The 21,905-nt window shown below is 37.4% G+C and overlaps 1 protein-coding gene across 3 annotated transcripts in view; it reads left to right on the top strand.

Annotated features, from left to right (window-relative positions):
• Window positions 1-21,905, top strand: part of CDK17 (cyclin dependent kinase 17) — a 93,140-nt gene that overhangs the window by 59,980 nt on the left and 11,255 nt on the right. For all 3 annotated transcript variants that reach the window (XM_030480815.1, XM_030480814.1, XM_030480813.1), the window contains 5 exons: window positions 14,179-14,304; window positions 18,158-18,214; window positions 20,505-20,619; window positions 21,134-21,228; window positions 21,656-21,718. In XM_030480815.1, the coding sequence (XP_030336675.1) occupies window positions 14,179-14,304; window positions 18,158-18,214; window positions 20,505-20,619; window positions 21,134-21,228; window positions 21,656-21,718 (456 nt within the window). The remainder of the gene's footprint in view (window positions 1-14,178; window positions 14,305-18,157; window positions 18,215-20,504; window positions 20,620-21,133; window positions 21,229-21,655; window positions 21,719-21,905) is intronic.

The raw sequence follows: 21,905 nt of genomic DNA, 5'->3' as shown, positions 1-21,905 counted from the left end.
TCTCAAGACATGCATCCATAGAAAACCAGGTTCTACTAGTTTTGCTTTTCATGGAGTGAGATCACTTGCTTCCTTGGCCTTCAAGGGAACCAGATAAAGGTTTCCTCTTGTACCAGATCTTGCCTGCATATCTTGGGTGATTTGTGCCATGGAGCTGGCTGGTTCAGTAGTAGTAATTTGATTATATAAAGAGAAGGAAACAATCTTTGTTGTGAAGTAAGTGTTATTTCAGTTTTATTTTGCTGTTTTGTGGAGATCTGGTGTCTGTAGACATCATTGTGTAGCCTGAGGCCATATTCCCTTGATAGTCATTTAGGATGAGTTATAGCTGTATGCTATACATGCAGGTTGGAGTAAATTAGTATGTGTTTGACAATATGTTTTTGCTGTAGTCTGCTGAACTCATTAGTCACACTTGAAATCCATTGTAGAAGGAATTTGATTAACTATACAAAGTTGGATAAACTCAATAAAGCAACATTCATCATTCCTCTGCATTAAGATGAATGTGCCTGTCGCACTACAACTATACCCTTTTTTGTGTTTAGTTTGGCCAATATTCACAGTATTTGTAAAATTTTTGTACGTTACTTCTTTGTTTCCCTGCTGAATTGACAGAAGTCCTGATTCGTTTTGAAGGTAACTAATCAGGTAAAGCTGAAACCTTGGAACAGTCCTTTTTACTTGTTAGAACCAAATCTTTCATGCTTTGCTTGAACTTCCTCAAAAATTCTGAAAATTAGCAGCCCATCAGAAAAACCCCAAACAAACAAACAAATTGACCTTCCCCCCTCCCTTGGTAAATGCTTGCTAAAAACATGCATACTGTAATCAAAGTGCTGATTACCAATATTGAGTATTAGTATTCCTGGGATGTTTTGTACATTAGGATGCACATTTTGATTCTTAGTGTCCATCCTCACTGCAGTGAATCGTATAATAAAGCTACTTTCTCTGTAATCGTTTAATAATTCAGAGCTACAAATAAAATTGTGACATTGTCAAAGAGCAGACAGATTTTTTTTGTCTAGAATATATGAAAGATTTTGTTGGGAAAGAAAACTTGATCTTGCTAAAATTTTTATATAGAGGTATTATGGAAGAGAGGGGAGTGCAAAATAGACAGTGGAGATGCAATTAAATGCAGCAGAATCTCCATAGCAATAGAAAGCTGAAATTTCATAAACTTACGTTGGCCTGTTTTAGATAGGAAATCATCATACTGCAATGTAACCTAAATACAAAGCATTTTAGATATGAAGTGGTGATACTGCAATGAGAGAGAACATTGCTCTGCAGTTAAAAGTCTGCTGGGGTGAAAACTTTCCATCCACAGTAGTAGCTGTGGAGGTACACCAGCGCTCGATCTGTCATCCACCCCCCTAAATGACATAAAATTTAGGCCAGCATGACTGTTACAGACAGGGAGATGACGTGCATTTGCTTCTGAATTCGACAACACTGCACTTATGAGACTAGGGTTTTTTTTTTTTCCTAAATGATTGTTCATTGTTATCTTGTGCTTAGAAAACAAAGAGAACATACGAGAATCTCATTGTGTTGCGTAGATAAAGTTTATTTTGCCAGTAATCCACAGGCCACAAATGGTCCATAAAGCAGTTGCTTGTTTGGGCTTTTTTTCCCCTCCTTCCTTCCCCTCATTCAGGAACCATGCTGATGGTAGGTATGAGCGTCTATTGTGTGAGGAATTTGGCTTCAAACAGCTGTTAGGTTTTAATCAAAATGTCTACTAATCTCATGCTAATATCAGTTACTACTTGGTACATCAGTACAACCGTTTATCAAAACAGGTGTATGGAACCATTTTTTTTTTTTCAAGAACCAGAAGCACAACAGCCCAAGAATGAATACGTATGTGTATTTTAATTATAGGTGCTTTCATCTCGTGTAGTGAGAAACACTTCTCCAGATCATGGAGTTACAGTTTAAAGCATTTTCATTTTGATTTGCTGGAAAAGATGACATGGGCAGTAATGCATTGATATAAATTCATGTTTCGAGCCAGAAATGTTCAGTGGGGGTCCTGTGCCCATGCACTGCATAGTGAATGCTTCATTAAGACTGTGATGGATAAAAAATAGGGAGATACAGTCTGTGCAAATTGAAACATCTGTTTCCCTTTCCCAGAAGTCCAAGGTCTGTAAGCTATCTTCGCATGTGAACTGGCGGAGGGCCATAACCCGCTGTTCACCAGCCTGTTTCCCAGATATTTTATCCTGAGAAACAGTTCTTATCCGTCTGACTGTCACATTAGTGACAGGAGCGTGTTCCAGATCAGGCTGCTCCAACCACACTGCTATAGGGTATAATTCTCCCCTGGGAGGATTAGCTGCAGGGTTAGTGCTTTTAGCTGAACAGGGAGAAATACAAAAGCTACGAAGTTATCCTGTGATCATGTGTGGATTGAACTGGTCACCTACTGAAAGAAAGAACATAGATGACAAATAAGTTTTTGGTGAGCTCCACCTTTTACCAGGGGTGTGATTGGTTTGGGAGTTTTGACACAGCCTGAGTAAGTCAATTGATCTGCTGTTGGTCCAGCAGGGCAAGTGTACTTTCTCCAGAGAAAAACCCACAAAATTAATTGATGTTTCAAGAGATGAAGTGCTAAGATTTTCTGTTTGTTGGCTTCAGATTAGAATGCAGTTCATAGGTCCCCATTCACATGTGCAAATAGGGCACTCTTTGAACTCTCGAGCAGCAAGCTGGATGCAGTAGTGACCCAGGCTTTCAGTCAGGGACAGAACAGTATTTTCTCCTGTCATTAGTTTTGGAAGCAGGAAGCACTGTATCAAAGACAGCCTAAGCATTCAACCCTACATTTCTTGCCACTCAAGAGGCTCCACTGGATACCCAGCAGGCATCACTGTGTGGAGCCTTCTCTGAGCAAAGGTTCTTCCTTCCCCCTTCCTTCTGTGCTTGGCAGCAGTATAACTCCTTCTGCCTTATTTACTAGATTTTTTTCTAATTTTCTTCTCTGTACCTCCTGAGAATGTGTAGCTTTTCTTCTGATTGTCTCTTCTGTGAATCTAAGCATGTGGTCATCTACCAGAAGATTTCAGTACTAGACAGAAAAAAATTAAAACTGAACACAGTCAAGACTTTTTGTTTTTCAGCGTGTTATCTCCATTCAGTCAAGCTTGGCAGCTGCCTCAACCTTTTGCAAGGTTACACTAGAAAATGTGCAGTTATTTTTGTAAACTCCTACTTTCAAGTTCACCTGAAGCTTGATGTTTTTTAAATCCCTCTTCTAATAACACAAGTGCATGTTCTAAATTACTAGTATGGTTTTGATGAAACTGATGGACGTCCTTTTGATCTGTTTGATTGGCAGATTTTCATTTCCTCTACAAAAGAACTGAAACTGCAATGCGAAAAATTACTTTCAGCTTGGGTAACAGACAGACTTCTTTAACCAGCCTTTTACTAGATTTTCTAGGGGCAACTGTCTGTTATCAGCAATTAATGCTTTTTTGCCCTTCTGTTAGGAACCTTTGTAATCCTGATGCTAAAGTTCTTGCATTCCACTTGCAAATGCTACTTCTCTTAGAAAAGGTGCTGCACTAGGCAGAACCCTTTTTAACCCTTTTTATAGGGATGGAATATCTGCCTTTGTTTGTTTGTTTGTTTTGCTTTTTCATAACTTGGTTTTCCTTTGAAGTTCCATTTAAGACTTTTGTTACCATATCGGATATGTTCAGCCATCTCCAAAATACATCTCTAGTAATCACTGGAATGCAGCAGATGAGAAATCAGTACTTGGGTGCAGTTTCATACCCTGCACTCACTCCAGCCTCACAGTCCTGTCCAGGAAGGTCAGATTTCCAGTTTCCGTATTCAAGAAGTTGGTTTATTTTGAATTAGCCGGTTTCTTCATGGGACTTTCCCTTTGGTACTCACAGCTTTGTATTGATGTGAATGGCTCATGTTAATAATTAATGTTGTACTGTTAGAACAGTATAATGTTAACAGTAAAGTTAACAGAACTGTTCTAAGGGTCCAGGTTTGCATTTTTATAGTGATATGTTCTGTTTTGTTTCTCATGATATTTTTTTCCAATTCCCTTCCCCTCCATTCTTCCTGTACACTGATAAACTTATGCTATCCTTTTCTTTTGGGCAGTTTCTCCTACTTCCCTGCTATAGAAACTGATGAAAACATATGGAAATCTATGTTTAAAAATCAGGAAGGTATAGGAGTAAATTAGGCAGAACTTACTTTATTAGCATCTCTTAGTGCCCAGCACCTACTACTGAATCAAACAGCCATCAGATCCTGGGTTTCAGCAGGGTTTACATTGAGGTTAATGCCACAGAGTGAAATCTTGTTATGCGATAATTTAGTCAGGCAAACAAAATCAGACAGGATCTTTTTATGGTTGTTACTATTTTTCTTATTCTTCCTTATTTTATCTTAAGTCCACTTCCTTATGAGCTCTCCAAGATGCAATGAAATAATAACAAAACAAAACAAGAAATATACCCAAGAAGAATTTTGAAGTATTTCTGGCATAATTTCTCACAAATTTCCTATGTATTCATACACTTGATGAAAAGAAAGTAATATCTCGCATTTGAATTTCATTCCTCCTTTCTCAGATTTTTCAAACTGGTATTATGTCACAGGATTTGTTTTGGTTTGGTTTCATTGATTGTGAATAGAAGCTCCTGGAATGCAGTTTCTGAGTACTGTATTTATGCTGAACAGATAGGAAGTAAATAAAAAACCTGTCTGTGGGGTTTTTTTCTGGAGGGGAAAAAAAAGGATGAAAGAGCAGTTTTTATTCAGCTAGTCAGTAGTTTAAGCACCATATCCATGAAATTCAGATTCTTGTTTAAAGTATTTTGAGGAAGTTGTTCAGAATTCATTTTTTTGACTGCTTAAATGAAAAAATCCTACTGACCTGTAATTCTAATTTTGTGGGTTCAAAAATACTGTTACAAATATTCTTGAAGAGATACTTAGAAGATTTCTTTTCATAAGTTTTTGATTGTGCTAAAGTAAATAAAAGCTATCTGCTCGCAATTCTGGTTTCTGTGCTTTTAAAAAAAAAAAGTATGTTGAAGTGGCCACAGATACTGGCAATAACTTTCTTGAACTACTGGCAGTAAAGTCCTTGTGTGGTTGATTGATAATAGTAGATGTACTGGGAAAGTGTGACTCCTAGTCCCAAAATAGAAGTTAAACCTTAGAATTATTAATAATATCAATATTTCACTGATTATAGTTGACTCCTTGTCTTTTTCTAGCATCTCAACATCAAATCTGACAAACCGTGTTTATGTTGGGGAGGGGGCAGCGAACATGCGATATCTGTGGTCATTGGTGTTTGTTATGGGTCTGAAATAGCCCATAGACTTAATCTCATGATAAAATCTCTGAAAGTAGTTTGGGTACTTGATTTGATTAGCATATTGTAAAAAAAAAAATCAAATAAAAAAATAAAAAAAATCTGGATTTAATTGATGAATGAATTTCATATTTTTGGTCATCTCTGTCCCACATATAACAAGGCACCTGATTCAGTGCACAAAATTGACGCTCTCTTAAATTGTGTTGCATTTCAGTAGACTGGCTGAAAACCAGTGTAGATTTGTGGAGTGAGAGCAGGGTCTTCAGATTATATTTTCGTTATTGCTTCTAACAGAAGAAAATGTTATTTGATGACCCTTTCCTCAAATTTAACAGAATAGTAATTTCTTGATTGTGATTTTGTTTTCAGTAAAGTAATAACAACAACTTTAAAATATAAGGGAAAAATGTAGTATTTAGGTATAAACCATTCTGCAGAAGGCAGAAAAAAAATGCGCTTTCTGCATCACAATGAAATTATAGTCACGATTGTCAGTTGAGTGGGGGAATGATGATGATTTTGTATACCTGTAAGGAAAACTGGTATAGATAACTCATCCCAGCTGTTAAAGTAGTCTTTTTGGTTACAGTAATCAAGGTTTATTTATAAAGGTGTTGAAATAATATGCTGCAAGGATGCTATATATTTCTTTTGATGGGTGTGTATGCTGCTGGTTTTGCTTCATGACCTTGGACCAAGCAACAGAATTCTCTGTAAATATATTCTCTGATTTGGGGTTGGGTTTTTCTATTTGCTTTTGCCTCTAGCAGTCTTATATGTCATAATTCTGCAGAGGTTCCAGTTAGCTTCAACTGTGCTGTCATTTGACAAAAATGCACTGAAATTTGAAAAGGCAGACTTCAGAACACTGTATTTGATACTAAAATGGTACGGTAAGTTCATGCATATAAGGTGGTATATTAGAAAGTTTAAATTCTCATTGGCATAAGCAAATGTTTTTTAATTAATTTGTTTGCTTGTGTCATGAAGTATCACGATAGGTAAATTTTATTTAAAATGTGCAAGGAAAGAATACTGTGAAGAGCAGATTTTTTTGTTTGTGTTGTTTTTTGTTTTTGTTTTTTTTTACAGTTAGCATGTCATGAAGTTGAACTGTGTTGCATACAGGGTTATATGATAGCATTTTAGATCTCATTAAGCATTCTCCAGTGAGCAAAAGCACTATGACTTATTAGTGAACAGCTTGTGGTTGCAGCTGACATGTCTTGCTGGTACTCGATAGAACTGGTGAGAGGCCTAATTCAGACTGATGCTTACACAAGAAAGCAAAGCATTTTCATTTGATCTATAGTGGATTGTTTGGGCTGTCAGACTGGTGTCTGTAGAGTTAGAAGAACAATTTCTTTGTGAGGCTGTAACAAAAATTTATTGATGGAATTTAGCAATATTAACTCTTAAAAGATAAGCTAACGTATCAGGGAAAGGTTTGCTGTCGTGTAATAAGTATATAACTTAAGGAATGATTGGTCTGGAAATTTAACTTGCCAATAAACTGAAGAACCAAAGCAGTAAGGATTCGTGTTATAATGATGCAGTTTGGCAATATAGTTTGTGTCGTCCGCTGACTACCTGCTCCTGACAGAGCCAGCTTCCTTCTCCCCTTGGCCCCTAAACTTACATCAGCACATACTCACTTTGTTTTGAAGGGGTAATTTTTTGCCAGTTGACCTTCTTACACCCCATCACTACCTCATTAGCTTAGAGCTCATTCTCCTCCAAAAAGCAATGGGAACATCTGGCCTCAGGCAATGAAATACTGGGTTTGGAGGTAGTCAGCTATTAGATGAGCTAAATGAGACATTCGGGGAATAGTGAACTGCAGCCGATGCTGTCATGGTTTTCCCTTCAAGTTTTTATGACAAGTCATTTGGTACTACAGGATTACCCCTTTTTTAATGCTTCCTACTGCTTCACTGGCAGAAGCCCAAACCTTTCTTCTCTTACTGCAGTTGCGAGTGCAGTAGCAGCTTGAAACAGCCTAGCAGTTGAAAGATCAATGGCATTTGTAACCCAGTAGATTGGAGAAGGATTTATTGTTGCTACTGCAGCAAGAAAGAAACAGTCTGCAAATAGGTATATTTGTTAAAGGATAAAAATAAAAGTAGTCTCAGTTTTGCTTTTTCTGCTTTTTGTACCATAGTGAAAATTGGACTTGGGAAGACCTCAGCAAATCCTTCGCTGGGGCAGTTTTCTTTTTATTTTTGATTATTGTTATTTTATTTTGTGAAAAATATTAGTGTTTATTCTCTGTGTGCTATATAAGTCAGATGTAATGATTTGATTTATCAGAAGACACACTAAAAAGTGTGAATATTTCAAATTGCTTCTTTCTAGAGCAGTTTTAATATGTAGAGTTTGAACATTCTATATCCTGAGTTAGAATCATCTTTATTTTACTTCAGTTAAATTTATTGAAGCGTGTAGCACATCTTGGCAAAAAATAAATGGTGAGTTAAGGAAGAACAGAAGTTGTTGATTTTAATATCTGATTTAAAGTGCGAAAAGTTAGCTGTGTTGCTTTAACAAATACAAATAGGTGCATTGTGTGGAAAAATGTACTTTTTCGACAGGGCTTAAGAGAAGTGAAAATTGATCTGTTGGCCAGGAATGAGACTTTCTGAAAAGCATAATGCTATGGCAGTAAAGCCAAGTCAAGCAATTAGGAAGAGGAATAGCTGACAAGTTTGTATTATGCAGAATAGGAGATGAGAACAGGATAGGTAGCAAAGGAATAGACTTGTTTGAGAGTCAGATGAAAAAACCAAAATGTGGTAACAAAGTTCTAGTATTAAACTTTTGCTAATGGCTTACTATGGGTAGGAGCTCAAGAAGCTGGTATTTGTAACAGTGTTTTGAGCCATCCAGAGGGGGACCAGAAGTAAAGAAATAAAAAATGTTGGGATTTGGGTTTTTTTACTTCCAAGTATGTGTGAAAAGCAAAAGGTGTTTTGGTTTGGGAGGTGGGGGGGGGTGGTGCTGGTTTGTCTGTCTCTTTCAAACATGTTTATTTACTTATAATTAAATTACTCAGCTCACAGGACCTCCAGGATTTAAGCTGAAACACCTTTTCTTGTGCCCTAGTGTACGTAAGTAGTCAGTGGTAGACAGAATATCTACATCAAGTTACAGCAAGGTGGTTGGATGCTAGCCAGACGAAAGACAAGGCTCGACAAAGTGTAGTTCTCCTCAGAGCATTTGCTCTACTTAGTGATAGAAATGGATGGTAAAGATGACTATGAATTGTGGTAGTTTATCTTCACAGAAAACAAAGTTATATTAGTGTCACAAGTGTTCACATGTTTATCTGCCATCAAGCTGAGTAGGACAAATGTGATTCTCATTTCAGGCATATTATAAAAATAGTATGCATTTCTCTGCCAGTAATACCAATTGTAAAGCAAGGCTGAGAGTAGGTATGCACATGAAGATAGAAAATGTGTTTTCAGGTTGTAGAAGGAGGGAAGAAATGCCACAAGCGTTCTTGTTACCCTAGCAAAGCAAATGGTGCCTGTATATGTTCTGCAGAATATATTCTGGGACTGGATCAAAAAATTACTCATTAAGTGACATACAGTTACCTGTAGGCATTTGAGCATTTTATAATTCCTTTATTGAACACTGATAATATTTTTTTCCAAGTTGACCCTAAAGATAACCATGAAAGAATTGAACTAGAAAATGTTATGAATTGACAAAAGCTTTTTCATAAGTTAGTCCTCATTTGGAAAAATAAATCTTAAGTGACTTACAAGAAAACACTATTATTTTAATTCTCTAAAGATAGTTTGTTTTACCTGAAGTACTTTGTTGTCCCTGTAAGCTAAGGTTTTGAACTTCAGTAAACCTTTGCTTGTTAAGAGTTACAAAGGAATGTACTCACATTCCCTCCGCATAGTTGAGGGTCTTTGTACACCACTTACACACCTGTTGTGTTTAAAAAAGGATATGTAAGATAACATAGGGAGTTAGCCTAACTTAATCTGTTCTAAAACATGAAACAACAATTCAAAATATTCATAAAGGCATGCAGAATTAATTACTGTTAAAAATGGACATTAAACTCTGTCATGTTGACAAGCTCAAAATCTTAATTATCAAAAACTAAAGAGCGAAGGGAAAATTACCCAGCCTGCCATTAGTTTTACATGCTTTCTTGTTACTTCTTTAAATAGCATTGTAGCAGGATCTTTTAACAACCTGCATTCTTTACAGCCTGCTAATAATTTCCATTATAAAAGGTTTCTTCATTTTAGTAATTTTACTTGGTTTAAGGTGGTGTGGGTTTTTTTTCCTGACAAATGCTAACATGTCATTAGATTCAGTTGGTCATTGAAATTAGCGTGGACAAAGTCCTCTGTCCAGAAAGTGTCTTTTTCATTGTTTCATGGAATTCCACAGAGGCTTAAGAGAATTAGAAATTCTTAAAAGTCACTTTTTCCTACTGCTGCTTGCAGTCCAGCTGGCACCATGCCAAAATCACAGCAAACCATGGGGTTCAGAAGAGCAGGTTTTGCTGCTGCTAAAGCAGCAATAGCAAGATTGCAGTGGGGTAGCTGCACTGGCAGCATGCAGGATAGAAGGTGGTGATTGCATCTAAGATGCGACTCTGGGTTTCATATGCTAGGGCCAGCCTTTCCATAGGGGCCATTCAGCACCAGTGGGGAAGTTGGTTGCTTCCCCTCGGCTTGACAGCCAACCCAGCTGGGCAAAGGGCTATTCTCTACCGTGTGATATGTAATAAAAGTTGGGGGAAGGAGGAGAAAGGGTGGACACTTGTGGCTCTGGCATTTGTCTTCCACTTCCCGAGCCACCACCAGGCATTCTGAGGCCAGAGTGGCTGGACACCTGCCTGCCAATGAAGCAGTGAATCAGTTCCTTTTTCTGCTCTTCTTGGGCACACAGCTTTTGCTTTTTCTATTAAACTGTCGTTGCCTCCACCCACAATCTCCTCACCATCCTTTTGTCTTCTCTGCATCCCATGGGAGCAGGGAGCGAGTGCTCAGCTGGGTGTGAGCTTGGCTGTTCACTGGGGTCAGCCCACAGTGGGGGAATAAGTCTGCTGCTGCCATCAGCTGCACAGGTTGCCAAAATGTCAGCAGACTGCCTGACCTTGAACACTCAAGGCTCAGAATTGTTTGGTGCATGGTAGGGTTCTTGCTTTTCTTTTTAACATAATCTCAGTTAAATTAACTAGATTTTTTAACTATGCCAAACTGATGTAATTTTAGTTTCCACTTTTTCTATTTAGCCTCTAGGAGAGGTGTTTATTTCTCTCATGCAGGTCTAATGAATCCTGTTTCATGTTGCTGTATAGCATTTAATTATGATTGCTTTCTTTTCCCAAAAGGTGGTTGCTTCAATTATTGCAAGAACTGGGAGGAATTAAGGTGGTACAGACAAACAAAATATGATAATTTCTATCTTGCAAGTATTTGGGATTACAGTCTAAATAACTTTCTTTAATTTTGCCTATTTTAGGCAGATTGGTAAAGGACGATTATAATACAAAGACAGCAAAACTTTATAAATGTGACTTCACATATGATCTTTTAAACATTGGTGTCGTAAAAGGTTTCTGACTAGTAGCCAGCAATTTTAATATATGGTTTTAAAAAGGAGGTTGTGGCCTGGTTGACATTTCAGCACAGCCTAATATGCATGAGTATTGAAAGAAGAGTAGTAGCGTACATAGGAGAAAAAATGTATCAAGTACCTGCTGCAGTTTCCATGAAATCATTGTGTTTTCCTCTCAAAAAATAGACTTTTTTCAGCTCTATGAAGTTAAAGAGAATGGATTGCAGTTTGGTTTTATTTGCAACATGACAAAAACTTAGGCTTCAAGCACATAAATGCTCATTTTTTGAGTATTAAGTGCTTTTGAGGGAAAAAAGAGTGATTACTGCTGTGTATTGTCCATTATGGTACAAATGTAAGAGAAGTTACAAATGTAGAGAACTTATATTAAAAACAGATACTGCAATTCTGAAAAGATTTTCTCTCTACTTTTCCCCTCGGGTTGTGGTGTGTTTAGGTTTTTTTAAGACAGACATTGTAGGGGGGTGAGGGTTGTTGTTGTGTACTTAGACTATTGTTTGTGAGATTTTTTCCCCCAGACTGGAATAGATTTTGGCCTTTGCATCATTAAGTACTTGGATTCAAACAGTATTTATATTACGCACTATGTAGCACCTAATGTAAGTTTGCAGCCTAAGCTCAGTGTAAGTGAGGATGTGACATGGATCTCTGAAGCAAGTCACGGAGGTGTTTGCAATTGCTTATTGCAAAAATGACATGGGCAGAGCTTTTGAGAATGAAGGAAGGGGAATTCTGTAATAGAATTACAACTAGCTCCCATTATAATATTGTCTGGTACCTAAAATATTGTCACCTCCAGTTTTTACGGTAGCTGGACTTCAAAGTAATGAATTTCTGGTAGATGTAAAGCATCTTAGATTTGTTTCCCTTCCTCTCCATTTGAAAAGGTATGTCTTTATTGATGGCAGTCACTGTGCACAGTTAATGGCATAGCTTTCAAACTGCTGTTACAGCTTAAAGGCTGCCTTTGCTTCCTTCTTTCTACATACTCACCAACTTTATATGCTTGGAAATGCTTCTTTGAGGCTGTGGAGCTAGGAGTGAAGCACTGCTTTGGCTGCCCCAAGGATGAGTGCTGTGGGAGGAGAGAACAAACAGATGGAGAGCTTTGGGGTACAATCAGTTCAATATTTTATGAGGCTTTTGCATTGTGGTCCATGATTTCAGTATTCCTATAAACAGACTATGTTAAAATACTTATTATCAAACAAACACTATGGTACCGTAGGAAGAGAGCACTACAGTAGGTTTCTATGCCATAGAGTTAATAGATAGGAGTAGGAGAAAGTTATTTTGCCATGGGGTATATAAGATAATATCTACTGAGTTCAGGAAATATATTGAAAAACTCAGCTCAATGCTATTTTCTTATGCTGTCTTGAAATTTGTCAAATTTTTCTTCATTTTATGTTCTTGAGCAACGGGAGAAAGAAAATTGCCCCACTGTTCATCTGAGATTACAGTACGAAGGTGGAGCACAGATTGGTACTGGTCCTTTTCCTGCCATCCCTGTTTTATTCCAGCAGTTCCATGGTCTCCCATTGCAGTGAGATGGCAAAATTGTTTTCTTTAAGGCAACATGGAGCTTCTTCCTTTGTGGTCATTTGTTCTGATGAGCTACCTGAATTTTCTGAATAGTGCAATGAATTATGGGGTGAATTTATTTAGTTATTTAACATGATCTGAAGCTCTCTTCAGTAGGGGAGAGGCATTTCTTTTTCAGATGACTCTACTACCTTCAGTGAATTTCAGTTGCCTGTTACAAAAATGGCATTAGCAGAGCCTGACAGAAGAAAGAAAATTCTTTAGTGGAAAATACTGGTTTACTGTAGGGATTACTCCTAGCTCTTACTATAATTTAAAACTTCTGTACAAAATAAGAAACACAGATACCAATTTTTTTCCAGTTATGCAAAGAAGCTGATGTTGGGCAGCAAAGTGGAAGCTACCAGACTTTGTGCTCTGCACCTAAGGAGGTGTGAGGAGCAAAAGGAAAACAGGAGAATCAGCTGCCAGAAGTTAAAGCTTTGTTGTCATCTCCAAAAATTTCTGCTTGTATCCAGTGGCCGTAGTGAATAGCATATGTAGATCAGTCATCTGGGGGGATGCATTTGAGCACTTCAGTCCTATCTGAAATTAAACTGCTTGCCAAATTAGATTAATTTTTTTTAATATATGTTTTTAATTGATATTTTTTGCTTAGTTGTTGCTCCAGGTACGTGTACAGATCATGCATATACATGGTTCAAATACATTATCAGCACTGAATGCTTAGCAAGTTGTCTCCCAAGATCTCCAGTCTTGAAAAGTCTGATGATCCAGTTCTTTAGCAACCTAAGCCAATTTAGCTTCCGGCTTCTCAGGCTTGCCCTGCTGCCTTCTCTGCCCTGTGTTCAGGCTGTGAGCTTGTCTGACCTTACACTGAACCTGTTCGGATCACAAAGCTGGCAGGAAGCTATGCACTTTGCCTGAGAGAGTTTCTTGATGATTTAGCATGCTGAAATAGTTCAAAGCTGCTGCAAAGACACAAGTAGAAACACATGGCCAAGCCTGAGGGGAGCCGAATGAGGATGTAGCTGCCAGTGCTTAGGTTAGCTCAGGATGACCAGAAGTCAAAGCTGGAGGTGATAGGTAAGATAGAATAGGGTAAAATCAAGAAGAGCTTAGTGCTCTCAGGTCAGTATTTATTAAATCTGCGGTCTACTGGCAGAAATCTGGAGTTTCCCCCTTCTGCTGGAGAAAAGTGTGAAAACGGTGGTGGTACCAGAGATGTCGTCTTAACTTCATAGTAGAATCCATGGCAGTGGATTGTATAGTTTGATGCTGAGCGTGATTTTCCTTACTTGGTGTCCTGGGTTCAGCTTGGATACCTTTACTGAAAAACTACCTTTACTTAAAAACAATTCTTATTGTTTTGGAAATTACTTCCCATTTTTTCCGTATCAGGATATGTAGCCCTTTTGCCTCTGTGGTGGTGATCGGCCACTTTAAGAGAATATTTGATATTTCATTTTCTGGCATGTTTGAGATTAGAACCAAACTAAAAATAAGTAATAAAAAAAAGAAACATGCAGGTGAAATAGTAACACTGTAAACACAGTAACACTACAGGTGTTAGAAGACGTTTTAGGACATTCTGAATTATACTTGAATACCTGACCCTTCTTTTTTAACGTTATTTGCTGTAGGATTTGAACAAGCGCTTGTCCCTGCCTGCTGACATCAGGATACCAGATGGCTACCTTGAAAAGTTGCAGATTAACAGCCCACCATTTGATCAGCCAATGAGTCGACGTTCTCGTAGAGCATCACTAGTAAGTGTAATGCATCTGCCTTGCTAAAGCAACCTCTTGGGTTTTCAGGTTCCATTTGGTGTGGATGTCTATATACCGTAGCTGTAATTCAGCTTCATTTACACCTTGGCTTTTACGTCCTGAACTTCAGCGTTCACCAGCGTGCACCTGCCAAAATCCGTTGCAGAATTTCACCCTTTCTTTCATTTTTCTTCTTCAAACTTGGCCCAGTCATTTCTCTGTGAAGGTCTTGACCCATTGAAATTGGGTCAATTGAAATTGGTGGCTGAACTCAACTCCCAAAGCGTATACTTAAATCCTTTTGCTTTTTAGAGCAGGGATGATCTGTTTGAGCAAATAGGCCACGTAGTCTTAGGTCAAGGCCAGGGTTCTTATGTGGTATAATAGGAATGCCCTAAAGCAGCATAATGTGAAGGCAGGTCATCCTCGCTGTTCTTTTTGTGTTTGATAACAAATTTTCTCTCTCAAAAATTAAGTCTTGGACGTTGCAGAATGAGAGTTCCTATACTATAATTAGAGTATAAATACTAGAAATCTTGGATTCTTGTATAAAATATACACATCCCTGAAATGGTAAAAAAAAATAAATTATTATTTTTACGAAAATTGCTACATTTCAATCATAATTTGATCTATCAGCTTTCTTAATGTTAATTGTGGTTTTAAAGAATTGCTAGACCATTACTGACTTTCTGAGCAAATTCATGGTTGAAAAATTCTATCCAGAGAAAAACTGGATAGGTTTATGTAATCCACATTATTCTTTGCTTTCTTGATTTAATGGCTTATTTGCTGAAAACTAAATATGAAGGTACTTGTAGTGAATTAGTTTTAACAACTGTGAATTATCTTTATTGTATTCTTTGTGAATTAATATTGTCTGTAACAAAGCAATGGTTGAATTTTGTCATGTATTTTTCCCCTGAAAAAAACAGAATTTAGTGTGCTAGACTGAAGCTCTAATCTGCATGTCGCCTTCTACAAGAACAGTATTAGAAGAAGAAAAGATAGGATCAAAGCACTGGAAGTAATAATAATGTAGCAAGCTTAAATATTTGTGCCAGAATTTTGTAGCTCATTAACCACTTAGTTACTGATGCAGCACTGAACTGGGGAATAGACTTCCCAAAACATTCTCTTTTCAGATGCTGGTGAAGTACCTTTTCAGTAGAACCTTTTCAGTGATATATAGTACTTGGAGGCTGGGGACATTTTCCTGTATAGCTAAATCCCCTTACTCATTTAACATTGACCCCTGAGAGCAGTTCAAGTTCTGTCATCTTTACCTTCTACAAGACAGACAGAAAAACAGTGCCCTCTAATGAGCATGGTGTGTGTATGGAATCAGCTTCCTGTCACAAGGTTTTTTGGTTTGCCTTTTAAAAATGCTTTCAGAGCTTAGGAGTCCAAAATGAAACCTCCCAGCAGTGCTGTGGTATGCAGGCATGCATTTGCTGCATTGTCCTTTCATGATTTCAAACTAACTTTTAGAAAAGAGAAATTGAAGGACTCATTATTCTGAGATTGTCATTGAAAGCTTGCTAGCAGACTGTTAATTACAATATGTGAACACTGTGCTCTGCTTCAAAGGCATGTCTCTTTCCAAGGCTTAGTAGGAATCAAAGGAAAAAGGCTATAAAAAGTATCAAGTGAGGACTTGTTGTACTTTAGGTCTGGTATTATTCTTTGAAATACAAGGGAAAAATTAGCTTTTATAGTACTTGTATTTCATGTATACATGTACAGTATTGGGTGCGCAGTAGCATAGGTGTAACTTATGCACCAGCCATTAGAAATGAGAGACCATAAATAGGGTGCGTCAGTGTTTCTGTATAAGTCAAGACAGACAGATGTGTATTGTAGAAAAAAGTTAAATAGATCAGAAATTATTTTGAAAGAAAAAATAAATTTATCTTATTTAGAGGAATGTAAAAATTAGTTTTTCTTTTGAGTCGTAGGCAACCAAAATGTGATTAAAAAAAATTAAACACATTGAAAGATAGGTCTTGGAGAATATCTGTCCTTTGCATGTAGGAAATATTGTATCATTTTATTGTCTAAAGAAGATCGTAAGTTTATTAGTCTTGATGAAAAATATTGGGGTTTCTTAGAAATCAGACTTTTAAGTTGTATTCCAGATTGTCTGGCAGTAACCAAGGCCAGTGGCTACGAGTTCTCCTTTAGATTCTCCTGTAAACTAAGCAGCCTATCTTTTTAATTCTAATACCATCTAATACTTACTTCAAGATATGTTTGTTTAAGAAGGTCAAAAGGAAACATATTTGCTTTATTAACATTGTACATGTATCAGTGGTATGTTTAAAATCTCATTGGAGTTATAAGGATTGTCAGATATCAACTCTGCTTTTATTTTGGGATAAACAGCTTGGCGTCAACCAGCTCCAAATATGCTTGATGCTTAAGTATCTTTATGCAGGTTTTTTGTTTTTTTTATTTCAATTCTAACACTAATTTAATAAAACAGGTTTACTCTTAGTGCTATATTAACATAATTATGTTCCCATTTTTTATCTTAGATATGTCAAATACGTTTACAGACAAGATCTTAAACTTACTTCAGATATATTTTCAAGCATATGTTCTGAAAATTAAGTATTAATCCAACTTTTCTTAGTATACCTTCATATTATATTGTTGTCAAATCTTAATGCAGTCAGCAGTATTTATGTTACACTGTGTTACCCTGAAATAACATACAACTTTAATATCCATCAGATTTTTAGGAGCAAATCGACATATTCTGACTAGCAGACATAGGTGCTGAAGCCAGTCTGGGATCAAAGTATCATTCCTTAGACAGAAATAGCAAGTGGAGAGCTATGTTTGGAAGTGGAAGGAGGAGGTGGTGCTGGGGAGAAAACCTGACTTTTTTTTCTTAGTGTATGTTTAATTGTCAGTAAAGCAAAACCCAGGGAATTGTATGGATTTTGAGTTTTGTCAGGGTACAGGCTATATGGACTTTGTAAATTGGTTTAAAAATTTGTGTTTTACATGTCTGCTTTCAGCATTCTTTGCACTGTAAGAACAATATAAAGCTTTGGTGTAATTGACAGTGGTCTTACATGAAACTGTAAGAGAGAACCATATTAAATATGAGAGTAGCAGTGGATTTGAACAGGAAAAGACTGATGATTTTACAGTCTTCAGAAAAGGTGTTACTTAGGCAGGCAAACCCTCCCAGCTTGCATTGCAGAGTTAAGTTGGTGACGAAAAAAGAGAAGGTGAATAGATCCCAGTAAAATACACAAAGACATGAAGTTATGAGCCAATGAATGTAAATTGTTGAGGCAAAGCTGAAGCATGTGAAGGAATAATGTTAAGGGATTTTACTGGCAGAGTTTTAGGCTGAAAAGCAGTGGGAGGTCAAAATGGGAGAGGAAACCTGGAGCTGAGACCTTGAACGTAGCAAATAAGTAAAGTTATTTTCAAAGAAGCAGCAGCACGTGGTTATGCTGAGCAAAAGAAAGGATGGCATAGTTTGAGATGACTTCTTTGCTTTGAGCTATAACAAACTCATTCGTGGTAATCGGATCAGAATAGTAGAGAAGACCTAAGCAGGAGGCAGGCTAAAGTGGGCTTTTGGTCCACATGTAACTCGGTTCATAGTCCTTCTGGGATACACAGTAGACTGGTCAACAGGCTGAGCGTTAGGCCTGGGTGCTGGGGCATATTTTTATCATGATATGCTAAATTGTTTTTAAAATAATGGAATTATGTGGTGCTTGATCAAGTACTAAAAAGTATTTTTCTGAAACAAAGTTTAGCTTGCTGATTAAGTGATACATAAAGTGTTCCATTTTAGTGATCAATTTTCCATTTCTTTTCATTGCAGTCAGAAATTGGATTTGGAAAAATGGAAACCTATATCAAGTTAGAAAAGCTTGGAGAGGTATGTATAGCTTTTGAAATGATTAGTGCTTTGGTGGCAATGTCTTATGTAAAATTCTACATAAACGTTAGCAGAAAATCTCTGTATCCCTCAAAATACTCATTGAATTTATCTTTTCAGCAAACCAAACATAGTCAACATGTGTAGCAGTGTCACAACCACACAAATGTTCTGTGCATGTATCATAAACAAAATTAGTTATAATTATTCTGTCAGTAATAAAATTAATTAAGCCTGGTGTCCTCCCGCCTTGAGTTAGATGGTAGGAAACATTCATGCTGGACAGGAGGCCAACACTTGCAGGGAGCAGGCAGTAGCTATGCATGTTCTGGTAGCGAAGCCAGCATACCTGAGCTTGGCAGCCAGCGGGATGCTGCAAGGTGAAGTATGTAACACTGAGCTTGCCTGTCCTTCTGGGATGGCAGCGGTACAGCTTTCTACCTCCACTCAGGCTCTGACTTCCAGAGAAACAGTAGAATTCAGGAGGAGCCAGTTGTCAGTCCTGTCCGATTTGATTGCGGTTGGCCAGTGGGGTCAAAAATGAATAAGGAGCACAGGAGCATTGGGACACACTGAACATGGCAGAAGAAAGCAGGGCTGATCAGTATCTCTGCTGTGAATATTGCAGCTAGTCCTCCATTTGCAATATTTTCACTTCCAAAAGCATTTATTTTTTATTTTGTCTCCAGTACTTGTTAGATGGATGACTAGAGATGACGTAACATTGCATGTCTTGGAGAAATGTTAATCTAGTAGGTATCAAGTCATAGTTGTGGGTCTACATTATCTCACTTGTTTGCAAAGTGTAGTGGACAACACCAGGTATGTAGAATCATAGAATCATTTACGTTGGAAAGGACTTCTAAGACCATTGAGTCCAGCCGTTAACTGGACTGTCAAGACCACTAGTAAACCATGTCCCTAAGTGCCTCATCTACATGTCTTCTAAATATCTGCAGGGGTATCTGCCCACTTCCCTGGGCAGTCTGTTCCAATGCTTGACAATCCTTTCAGTGAAAACATTTTCCCCTAATATCCAAGCTAAACCTCCCCTGGCACAGCTTGTGGCCATTACCTCTTGTCCTATCACTTCTTACTTGGGAGAAGAGATGAGCCGCCTCCCTGCTCCATCCTCCCGTCAGGCAGTTGTAGAGAGTGTTAAGGTCTCCCCTGAGCCTTCTCTTCTCCAGGTTAAACAACCCTGGTTCCCTCAGCTGTTCCTCATGCTCTAGGCCCTTCACCACCTTTGTTGCCCTTCTTTGGACACGCTGCAGCACCTCAATGTCTTTCTTGTAATGAGGCACAAAACTGAACACACTATTGGATGTGGAGCCTCACCAGTGCCAAGTACAGGGGGACAATCACTGCCCTTGTCCTGCTGGCCACACTATTTCTGATACAAGCCAGGATGATCTTGGCCTTCTTGGCTACCTGGGCACAAGCTGGTTGTCAGCCAACAACCAGAGGTCTTTTTCTGGCAGGCAGCTTTCCAGTCACTCGTCCTCAAGCCCTTGGCATTGCATGGGGTTGCTGTGACCCAAGTGCAAGACCTGGCACTTTGCATTGTTGAACCTTGTATTATTGGCCACAGCCCATTGATCCTGCCTGTCCAGATCCCTCTGTAGAGCCTTACAGTACTGCACTGTAACCTAGGGCAGTTTCTGTAACTTCGTTGTGTCCTCTTTCATTTGCTGGGATTAGTTGTACCTACTTGCTGTTTTGTCAGAATTTCTTGCCCTTACGTAACATGCCCTGAGAATTTTGGATCTCTTGCTGTCCAAACAAACAAACAAACAAAAAAGTTTGAGAAAGATAAGCTTCATAATATTCACTGTTCATGATGTCAAGAAGCTATCAAAAGAAGTTGCATGTCTTCATTAAAGCAATGGAAGAGCACGCAGCCTTTGGAAACATAATGGTAGTGTAGTTTAGAGATACCTGAGCTAGTTTTAATCAAATAGAGACTTTCAAAAGAGTAAATGATCCCAACAGTGAACTTAGTGAATTTAACGGTACCTGATCTGGCTTCTTTGGTAGCTGTATGTGTATAGCTTTCCATGTCATTTTCGGACTTGTTAAGCATATACATCCCTTGTGTCTTCTGTGTGTTCAGATCTGAACTTACAAAATATTTTTGTAGTTTTACATGTATCAAAAGAAGACAGTGTAAAAACTATTTATATCCAAAATTAAACCTATTAGAACCTCAAACAGAAGTTTATATTTTCTTTAACTGATCTTTCAGTGAAGGAACAACTTGTAAAAGTATCCTTCTTTTTCCATTTTGTAGGGTACTTATGCAACAGTTTATAAGGGTAGAAGTAAATTGACAGAGAACCTGGTAGCTCTGAAGGAAATCCGCCTGGAACATGAAGAGGGAGCACCATGTACAGCTATAAGAGAAGGTGGTAACTTTGGTTTTATTTCTTGGAATTTCACACACTTCTGGATATATATATTTTTTTTTTACCAAAGTGCTCTTATTATTTGGAAATACATGGGAGATTAATGAAATTGGTATTAGTTTTGATGAGGAACATTTTAGTCTAGATATATGAAGATAAAGTGTTTCAAATTTATTTACTTTATGGGCGTGGATGTGTTCTCAAATGGATGATTTTTTTACTGAATTAGACTATTGTTAGTGAGTAACTTTCAGGGATTCAGAATACATTTTACCAAATGGCTACTTCTTTTGAAATGTATAATTTAAGAAAATATTTACACTTTGTTACTTAAATGTCTGGTGTTTTGATTAAATACTTTTCTTACTAGTTAAATCTATGAGTATTATGTTCTTAAAAAATAGCTTTTTAATTAAAAAAATGTAAATAGCTTATATGTATGAACTTACTAGAAATGCATTTACTGCTTGTGTTTTACATTTATTTATTTTATACTTACAATTCTCTTTTGCAGTGTCATTATTAAAAGATCTGAAGCATGCAAATATTGTTACTTTACACGATATTGTTCACACAGACAAGTCTTTGACTCTTGTTTTTGAATATCTGGTAAGTGCTTACACAACTAGCGAGTTTTACATTCAGTTTATTGTTTCTAAGTAACACAGACATAACAAAGTAAGAGCATAATAAGAGGGATGAAGAAAAACTCTTTACTTCCAATGTAATTGGAGAATATGGTAATTTCATAACATACTGTGCCACACACAAGATGGAGAAGAAGGCAATAACAAATGATGTTGCCTGAGATGATGTAGTTTGCTGGAAAGCATATGGTATTTATATACAGATATATATATATATACTTGGAAAGCCAGAGTTTTCTACATGTTGAGGCTTCTGGGTTTTTTACCATTGAGCATTTTTTGCAGGCAACTCAGTTTTCTGATGAATTATTTCAGTTCTAACAATAAAGAATACTTACATAATCTGCTGTCCACTATTTTATTGACCAATGATGATGGTGTTTTGGCAGGACAAGGATCTGAAGCAGTACATGGATGACTGTGGTAACATCATGAGTATGCACAATGTAAAGGTGAGTGGTTTGAGTAACAGTGACTGTCTTCCAGCTTTCTCTGTTCTAAGAATTTCAGAGAACTTAATAATCAGGAGCTGTATGGTTTAGGGCTTTTTCCTTGTTCTTTTCTTTTTTTTTTTTTTTAATAAGAAACTTAACTTCCTTTTTGACCTTTGGCCCTGGCTTAACTACATTTGACATCAGA

Source organism: Strigops habroptila, chromosome 3 (assembly GCF_004027225.2).
Source record: "Strigops habroptila isolate Jane chromosome 3, bStrHab1.2.pri, whole genome shotgun sequence".
NCBI classification, from domain to species: Eukaryota; Metazoa; Chordata; class Aves; order Psittaciformes; family Psittacidae; genus Strigops; species Strigops habroptila.
Note: the sequence above shows the minus strand (reverse complement) of the source record. Positions and strands in the feature narration are given on the sequence as shown.